The sequence below is a fragment of the Lithobates pipiens genome, unplaced genomic scaffold (genome assembly GCF_037356315.1).
Source record: "Lithobates pipiens isolate NorthernLeopardFrog02 unplaced genomic scaffold, aLitPip1_a1.2 Scaffold_28, whole genome shotgun sequence".
Classification (NCBI taxonomy): Eukaryota; Metazoa; Chordata; class Amphibia; order Anura; family Ranidae; genus Lithobates; species Lithobates pipiens.
In genome coordinates, this window is record NW_027507789.1 from 49,345,937 (window position 1) to 49,356,117 (window position 10,181).

General features: G+C 46.7%; 1 protein-coding gene across 2 annotated transcripts in view; it reads left to right on the forward strand.

Moving 5' to 3' along the window:
• LOC143935367 (protein-glutamine gamma-glutamyltransferase 6-like) overlaps positions 1-10,181 on the forward strand; it is a 145,056-nt gene that overhangs the window by 91,360 nt on the left and 43,515 nt on the right. For both annotated transcript variants that reach the window (XM_077459188.1, XM_077459189.1), the window contains one exon: positions 7,188-7,306. In XM_077459188.1, the coding sequence (XP_077315314.1) occupies positions 7,188-7,306 (119 nt within the window). The remainder of the gene's footprint in view (positions 1-7,187; positions 7,307-10,181) is intronic.

The window sequence follows — 10,181 nt, forward strand, 5'->3', positions numbered from 1 at the left end:
CTCCCTGTTAAGCAATGAACCCCAGGCCTGGGCACACCGACTGTTGGAACAGAAGGATCCGTCCCTAGACTCCATGGACACCTTCTTCCGGGCAATGTCCAGGCTTTATGAGGATCCCCAGCTAGCCGCCACTGCCGAAGCAGCCCTACATGCCCTACAACAAGGTCGCAGACCCGTAGAAGACTACGTCTCTGAATTCCGACGTTGGAGTGCAGACACGGACTGGAACAATGCGGCCCTGCGGTACCAGTTCCGCATGGGGCTTTCCGAGGCCCTGAAAGACGAGCTGGCACGAGTGGGTGTTCCTGAAACCCTGGAGGCCCTGATTGACATTGCTATCCAGATTGACAGGCGTTTGAGGGAGCGCCGCCAAGAACGATCCACCACAACTCCCCGTCCGGTTTGGATGTTACCACGGGTGCCTAGTCACCCACCTCCGCCTGTTCCAGTTGCATCCACATCGGACGCTCCGGAGCCTATGCAGCTGGGGCTACTTCGCCCATCCTTGACCCCGGAAGAACGCCAGCGTCGTCGGGTCAATAACCTATGCCTATACTGCGGGGAACCAGGGCACTTTGTTCGTTCCTGCCCGGCGAAGATGCGTAAGTGCCTCCGTGTTCCACCTGTCTCGTCTCCTATGTTGCCAGATAACATCTCCCATCTAGCTGTTCCTGTTCTCTTGCAGCTCCCAGGAAGGACTATCTCAACCCACGCGGTAATTGATTCCGGGGCATGCAGTGGCTTTATTGACTCGTCTTTCGCCCGAATGAACAGGATCCCTCTTAGACCACGAGGGAAGGGGCTCTCGGTATACCTGGCTGATGGGTCTACCTTGGAATCAGGACCAGTAATTCAGGAGACCAGTCCTCTACCCGCCATCATCGCCGGGTCTCACCAAGAACTCCTTTGCCTAGATGTCATCCAGTCTCCCCTGTTCCCCATCATCCTAGGCATGCCTTGGCTGAAGGCACACAATCCACACATCAACTGGGCCACCGGAGTAATCAAGTTCCCCTCTGACTACTGCCACCAGCATTGTTGTCCGACTCCCAATGGGGACTCGTCAGTCCTTCTCGGTCTGGATACGGATGAAGAAACCCGACAAGCTGTACCTGAGCAATACCATGCGTTTCTCGATGTTTTCAGCAAGAAGGGCGCAGAAACTCTCCCTCCTCATAGGCCTTACGATTGCCCTATTGAACTGCTCCCGGGGGCAGAAATTCCGTTCGGAAGGATCTTCCCACTGTCCGAATCCGAATTGAGTACTCTAAAGACCTACCTGGACGATAATCTTAAAAAAGGGTTCATCCGACCTTCCACCTCCCCAGCCGGCGCTGGGATCTTCTTTGTAGAGAAGAAGGACCAATCCTTACGTCCGTGTGTGGACTATCGGGCACTAAATAAAATCACAGTTAAAAATCGCTACCCTCTGCCATTAGTACCTGAACTTTTCCAGAGACTGGGTTCCGCTAAACTATTTACAAAGCTGGATCTTCGGGGGGCTTACAACCTCGTCCGTATCAGAAAAGGCGATGAGTGGAAAACAGCTTTTCGTACCCGCTTCGGACACTATGAATATTTAGTGATGCCTTTCGGGTTATGTAACGCCCCGGCTACGTTCCAGCATTTTGTGAACGACATTTTCAGAGACTATTTAGATTTGTTTGTTATCATTTATTTGGATGATATACTAATCTTTTCCTCCACTTTAGCCACCCACAGAGAACATGTCAAGAAGGTCCTGACTCGCCTCCGCTCTCACGGCCTGTATGCCAAGCCTGAAAAATGCGTTTTCGAGAAGGAGAGTATCCAGTTCCTTGGTCTGATTATCTCGATTCGAGGGGTCGAGATGGATCCCCAGAAGATAACTGCAATCCAGGACTGGCCTGCCCCATCCGATAGAAAAGGAGTTCAGCGGTTTGTGGGCTTCGCGAATTTCTATCGCAAATTTATAAAGGGATTCTCCTCCATCATCGCCCCCATTACCGGGCTAACCAAGCTGGGCACCAAGTTCCGCTGGACACCTGAGGCACAAGAGGCCTTCGAAACCCTGAAAAGGCTATTCGTTTCAGCTTCGATTCTGAAACATCCTGATCCTACCCTGCCATACACTCTTGAGGTTGACGCTTCGGAGGTGGCAGTCGGAGCTGTGCTGTCCCAGAGGCAGGGACCTAAGTCCTTACTCCACCCAGTTGCGTTTTTCTCCCGCAAACTATCCGAAGCCGAGAGAAACTACGACGTGGGCGACCGTGAGCTACTGGCAATTAAGTCGGCACTGGAGGAGTGGCGCTATCTGCTAGAAGGGGCTATCCACCCAATCCTGATTTATACAGATCACAAAAACCTCGAATATCTGAAGACAGCTAAAAGGTTGAAGCCTCGTCAAGCCAGGTGGGCACTCTTTTTCTCAAGGTTCGTATTCCACATAACCTTCCGCCCCGGATCCAAGAACACGAAGCCAGATGCTTTATCTCGTATGTTTAGCCAGCCGGAAGATCCACCTCTCAGTGACACCATCCTTTCTGCTGGAAACTTCCTCTTACTCCAAGGAGATGTGGTCTCTCAAGTTAAACAGGCTTCCAGAGGCGCCTCACCTCCATCCGGTATCCCGCTGTCCTCCAGCGATGATCTTATGTGGCATGGGAACAGGATCTTCGTCCCCCAGACAGTTCGGACCTTGGTTCTGGCTTCCTGTCATGACCATCCCATGGCTGGCCACTTTGGAACATTCAAAACATTAGAATTACTCAGGCGTAACTTCTGGTGGCCGCGGATGAAGAACGACTGCAAGAGTTACGTACAGGCCTGCACGACCTGCATTCGGAGTAAGGGCAACAAGTCCAGAGCCTGGGGCTTACTAAAACCTCTACCTGTTCCTGATAGACCATGGAGAATGGTCTCCATGGATTTTATCGTCGAACTCCCCCCTTCGGAGAACCATACAGCGATCTTCGTCGTAGTCGACAGGCTCACGAAGATGGCTCATTTCTTGCCCATGAAGGGCACTCCCTCTGCCGCGGAGACAGCTAACGTCTTCATAAAGGAAGTCATAAGACTTCATGGCATCCCCGCCAATATCACGTCTGACAGGGGGGTGCAGTTCACATCTAGATTTTGGAAGGCACTCTGTGCAACTCTGAAGATCGACCTCTGCATGTCCTCAGCCTACCATCCGCAGACCAACGGTCAGACCGAGAGGCCGAATCAGACCTTAGAGCAGTACCTGCGTTGCTTCTCGTCCTTCTCACAAGACGATTGGGTCTCCCTGCTACCTATGGCCGAGTTCGCCTACAATAATTCAGTCCATTCAGCCACCAAACAGTCCCCTTTTTATGCAAATTTCGGATACCATCCGTTGTTCTTGTCTGGCGATCTTCCTGAATGTCCGGTACCAGCGCTTCAGAAGAGACTTGCTTTCTTTGAAGAGAATAATAAACTCTTACAGGAAACCTTGACTAAGTCGCAGGAACATAATAAGAAAGTCTTCGACAGAAGAAGAAGAGGGGAGCTGGATCTCAAGACCGGGGATAGGGTCTGGCTGTCCACCTTAAATCTCAAGTTATCCTGTCCCTCCAAGAAATTGGGTCCAAAATTCCTGGGTCCCTTCCCGATCAAAAGGAAACTAAATGACGTGGCATTTGAGTTGGAACTCCCTGAGTCTTTCCGAATTCACCCGGTGTTCCACGTATCGCTCCTCAAGCCTGCAGTTGAGGATCCTTTCTCTGACAGGACCTCCTGCCCCCCGGAACCTGTGTTGGTCGATGGAGAGATTGAGTTCGAAGTTGAGGCCATCCTGGACTGTAGGAAAAGAGGAAACCAGGTCCAATTCTTAGTTAAGTGGAAGGGCTACGGACCCGAGGAGAATTCCTGGGAGCCAGAGGCTAATATTCATGCCAAGAGACTTATCCGCGCCTTCAAGAATTCTCACCCGAACAAGTGGGCTCGGTTGGGCATCCGGGGGCTGCCCCTTGGGGGGGGGCAATGTCACGATCGCCCTAACGTCTCGACTAGACATAGAAACCTTACCCGTCGGAACCTGTCGTGGAGAGTCCGTCGTTTCCCGTCAACGCGCGTCAAAGCTAACGAACGTACTCGCGTCGACACGAACGCGCACACGCGCACACGTAGGTCACGAACGGGTGCACGTCTACGTACGAGGGCGCGCTGACCCGTCGTACGTTCGCTTGGCGCCCTGAAGCCTTCTTTAGTCATTGGCTCCCTTCCATCTGTGCTGTCCAGTCTACAGCGTGTCCGTGATCCGTACTGTTTGTATCCGAACCTGTTATCTGATTCCTGACATCCGGCTTGTTCCTTGACTCTGATCGATTGCTGCCTGCCTACGACCTCTGCCTGTTTGACCACGTTTTCTGCCTCATCCCTTTGTACCTTGCTGATCGTCTCCTGCTGACCCGGCCTGTATCTGACTCCGCTGTTCCTGCTACCTACCTGAGTTCCTGCATTACGGAACATCTGCTCACCAGCCAGTTCCCGCACTTGTGCCTGCCAGCGACAGTCAAGCACCATCCGCTATACCAGCCTGTTATCTGTGCCCAGCTGACCTCCCGGACCAATACCGTCTACCAGGCACTTGTGCCCTCTGGACTGTTGAATACCTGTCCCCACCTTCAGGGGTTCAATAGCCAGGGGATACGAGGGGTCGCTCCCTGCATTCCAGGCTCAACCATCAGGTACGTGACAGATACACCCCTGCTCTTGGTCAGACCACCACATTACCACACTCAACACCAAATTTATAGGCCTGGCCCCTACTCCGTATTCATGGAGACTGAATGACTCTTTGTTATCAGACCCTGCTCATCAACTAGACTTAGCATCTGAGATTAGAGAATATTTCTCAGCCAATGTCACTCCGGATATCTCCCCCTCCACAATATGGTTAGCACATAAAGCCGTGATAAGAGGTCATTTTATTAAAAGAGCGGCACAATGTAATAGGGTGAGGTTAGAAAAAATTCACTCCCTCACCAAGGACCTTCATAATCTATATAAAGACCATAAACACACACACGACCCTGATATCTTTAAACAAATCACAACTAAACGTAACAAATTAGATGCTCTACTAACATTTAAAGCAGAAAAAGCTCTTCGTTGGTCGAAAGCCAAATTCCTACTCTCCAGTAACTCCTACTCTACAATGTTTGCCCGTAAACTTAATCAATCTATAAAACCTACCCATATATACAAGCTTAAAAATAACACAAATCAGTTGGTCACACATCCTCAGGAGATACTCTCAAAACAACCTCGAACCTGGAATCCCTACGTACCTCGTTCAATTTTTCCTATTATTTAGATTCTCTCCCCTACCTAGGTATTCACCTTACTCCTACTTTTCTGGATTTAGGGACTAAAAATTACATTACATTGATACATAAGCTGAGAGCAACATTAAAAATGTGGAAATCATATAAAATGTAATTCTTGGGCAGGATAACAGCAATTAAAATGATGCTACTCCCCAAAATTCTATATTTATTTAGGGCTCTCCCTGTTAGACTTAATAAAGCACTGATTACGAAATTCCAATCCGATATTAATAAATTCATTTGGTCAGACTCTCACCCACGCCTATCAAAATTAATTCTATATAGATCCCCAAAACAGGGAGGACTGGGCCTCCCTGATTTCTGGTTATATTACCTGTCAGCCAGATTAACCCAAATTGCACAATGGCACATTCCGAATCCAAAAGTTCCATGGGTTGTATTAGAAAAGAATTCCATTTCACCATTCGCCATTTCAAGTTTACTTTGGGGAAACAAAATTCCCGACCTAGATATTGACTCTTTGAATCAAATTGTTTCTCAGTCGTACCAATTGTGGAAATTATACAATCAAAAATTTAATCTTATCTCCAAAACCCCTCCACACGCCTCCTTTATAGGAGACCCAAAACTCCACCACTACATTCAAGACCCTGCAGATCTTACATGGTGGATTAATAATAACCTTACGTCTCTTTTTTGTTTCATTGAAGGCTCAAATTTCATTTCTTTCTCTTCCCTCAAGGCAAAACACCAAGTGCCAGAAACAGAATACAACAAATATCTCAAGATTAAACTATTTTTTATTAAACATTATCAAACCACGAATACTCAAGTTCCAGCCTTCTATGAACACCTCTGCCTTAAATCACCTAGAAAACGTGGCTTTGTCTCGGGAAGTATACTTTAACCTATCCAACACTACAGTCATAAACAAACTCCCATACATGATTAAGTGGGAACAAGAGACACATTTCTCGTACACTACAGTTAATTGGGATGTCTGTATAAACAATTTACATAAATGTACTAAATCTATTGCCATTAATGAAACGGCCTTAAAATGATTTACTAGATGGTACTACACCCCAATTAAACTCCACACCATCTTCCCTACCTCCTCCCCTACATGCTTTAGAGAATGCCACTCCATAGGTTCTTTTTCACATATCTTCTGGGCCTGTGATAAGATCACCCATATATGGAAGCAATTAGAAAAGTTTGCTTCCAAAATCTCAAATAAAAGCATAGTTTTATCATTACACAACTGCCTCCTCTTCTCTCCCATTACAGATCTCCCCACTCATAATATGAGTTTAACCCATACTATATGTGTAGCAGTCCACTGGTTAATTGCATATCACTGGAAATCATCCACAGTTCCACTAAGACATCTCAAGACGAGGATTCTGAACATTAACTTAATGGAGAAAATATTTCATTCTGTTCAAAACACTACGCATATATACAATAAAAAATGGGATCCCTGGTTTGAATATAGCAACGAGTTTTTCAACCCTGAATAATGCCCACATATATAACTAGTCTTTAAAATTTTAGCTGCTTACCTCTATAAAGAAAGTGTTACCCCCAAAAGAATTAAAAACATAAATAAATACATAAAAGAATAAAATAACTCACCCTTTTTTTTATTGTCAATGAAAGTTATTTATACCACATATGTATGTTATATGCTCAAGTGTATATTGGACTTTCTGTGATTTGATTTATACTACTGTACTATATATTTTGTACCACCTTTTGTACCAAATAAAAAAGTTTGTAAACAAAAAAAATAAGTTCTAAAATACAGTGTATCATACTATGAACATCAAATATTATTCTAGATATACTGTATATAATATGTAAAATATACTAACCTTATGATTTCCTTTTTAGATGATGATGTTTATATGGCTGATGAATCCGAACGAAAGGAATACGTACTAAGTGACAACACTATCTTATACTACGGGAATAATAACAACATTGGTCAACGAGGTTGGAACTTGGGACAGGTGACCCCAGACTTAAGAAAAGTCTTTTTTTTTCTTTTGTCAGTGTGAAACAAGCACTGTTTAGTATGCGCAAGCAAATATCTCCAAGAAGGGCACCCCACAGGAGATGCAAGTCTAGGTGAATTAGCAGAGCCAAGTCCTGGAACTTGTTGCAACACTGGGCTCTGGGACTCCAGCCCGGATCTGCAGGATGTCAGGATTTAGTTGAAATCTCAGGGTGGTCCTGCGGAATCTGGGATGGTTGGGAGGTATGCCTATATACTCAGGGTCGTCTTTAAGGCAGGGCAAAAGGGACAGCTGCCCTGGGCCCTGTCATTGTTGTGGGGTAGGGATGGCCGAACTGTTCACCCGGCGGTCGGTTTGCGGCAAATTTCGGCTGTTCGCGGTCCGCCCGATCGGCGGACTATTGCCGCTGTTCGCCCGGCGGACTTCCGTGTTTACTGTGTAAAAGAACTTTGACCTATGATGACACATCCATCATGTGGTACAGGACAGCCAATTGAGACATTACAGCACATGGACATTTGGACATTCCCCCTAACTTATAAATAGACCCGATCCGGCGGCCATTTTACATTCTTTCGTATGTCACTATAGGGAGAGGTTGCTGTGTGGAGCAGGGAGAGACTGCAGTGACCCAAATTTCTAGCTATTAGGTCCACAAAAGTTCTGTTCAGGACTGGTATGGTATAGGTGTTAGGTGTAGTTCAGGATATAGGTTTGAGGCACTGCTATTCAAGTCATTGTTGCAGCAGCCTGTCTTTTGTCAGTGTAGAGAGGGACAGGACGCTGTGTGCAGCAGGGACAGTCAGTTTAATCATTAGCTGTTACTATTAGGTCCACAAAAGTCCTTTTCAGGACTGGTATGGTAAAGTAGTACAGGATATAGTTTTGAGTGCTATTCAAGTTATTGTTGCAGCAGCCTGTTTTGTCAGTTTAAATAGGGACAGGCAGGAAGCTGTGTGTGGTAGTGAAGGACAGTCAGTTTAATCAGTAGCTGTTACTATTAGGTCCACAAAGGTTCTTTTCAGGACTGGTATGGTAATAGGCTTGTACACGTATAATATTCCTTCTTCCAAATATAGAAAGAATATTATACTTGACTGCTGCCCTTCTGCTGCAGTAGTCCTTTATGAGTATAGGGACTGAGGTACAGTCTGCTAATCACAACCTACTAGTTGCACAAAGGTCCTTCTAAGGACTGGTAAGGTATAGCGTACTAGAGTATATAGGGTTGAGTGAGGTACAGTCTGCTAATCACAACCTACTAGTTCCACAAAGGTCCTTATAAGGACTGGTAAGGTATAGTGTACTACAGTACATAGGGTTGAGTGAGGTACAGTCTGCTAATCCTTAAGGACTGGTATAGGTCCACAATATATAGGGTTGAGGTGGACTGCTGCCCTATTCTGCAGCAGTCCTTTATCAGTGTAGGGACTGAGGTACAGTCTGCTAATCACAACCTACTGGTTTCACAAAGGTCTTTCTAAGGACTGGTAAGGTATAGCGTACTACAGTACATAGGGTTGAGTGAGGTACAGTCTGCTAATCCTTAAGGACTGGTATAGGTCCACAATATATAGGGTTGAGGTGCACTACTGCTGACTGCTGCCCTATTCTGCAGCAGTCCTTTATCAGTATAGGGACTGAGGTACAGTCTGCTAATCACAACCAACTAGTTCCACAAAGGTCCTTATAAGGACTGGTAAGGTATAGTGTACTACAGTATATAGGGTTGAGTGAGGTACAGTCTGCCTATCCCTTAAGGACTGGTATAGGTTCACAATATATAGGCTTGAGGTGCACTACTGCTGACTGCTGCCCTATTCTGCAGCAGTACTTTATCAGTATAGGGACTGAGGTACAGTCTGCTAATCACAACCTACTAGTTGCACAAAGGTCCTTCTAAGGACTGGTAAGGTATAGCGTACTAGAGTATATAGGGTTGAGTGAGGTACAGTCTGCTAATTCACAACCTACTAGTTGCACAAAGGTCCTTCTAAGGACTAGTAAGGTATAGCGTACTACAGTATATAGGGTTGAGTGGAGTACAGTCTGCTAATCCTTAAGGACTGGTATATCACGGTGCTGGTGTCAGTGCTTTATGTTACGCTGCTGATGTCAGTGCTCTCTATCACGGTGCTGGTGTCAGATCACTCTAGCACGGAGCAGGTGTCAGTGCTCTATATCATGGTGCTGGTACTGGTGATCATCTCCTGCACCCTCTTCTTTGCCTACCCTGACCTTCCCTCGCCTCCATTGTCTCAAGAGTCCTGAATTGTCAGAATTTCACATATAATAAAAGAATGCTTGTAGTTGTCGATCCCAGATTCACCTCATACATGTGTTATGTCATTGGCTATGTGGTGGGACTATGTGTGCATAGCTAGTAATTATTTTGTGGCTGCAAATATGACCTGGTAGGTTTGTAAAGTTCACCATCCCTGTGCTGTGCTGACTTCCTCCTGGGGCTGCTTATTATGAGGGGCTCCCACCATCCCTGTGCTATGCTGACTTCCTCCTGGGCTGCTTATTATGAGGGGCTCCCACCATCCCTGTGCTGTGCTCATTATGAGGGGCTCCAACCATCCCTGTGCTATGCTGACTTCCTCCTGGGGCTGCTTATTATGAGGGGCTCCCACCATCCCTGTGCTATGCTGACTTACTCCTGGGGCTGTACCTCTGCTGTGCATATTATGAGGGGCTCCCACCATCCCTGTGCTATGCTCATTACGAGGGGCTCCCACCATCCCTGTGCTATGCTGACTTCCTCCTGGGGCTGCTTATTATGAGGGGCTGCCACCATCCCTGTGCTATGCTGACTTACTCCTGGGCTGTACCTCTGCTGTGGCATATTATGAGGGGCTCCCACCAT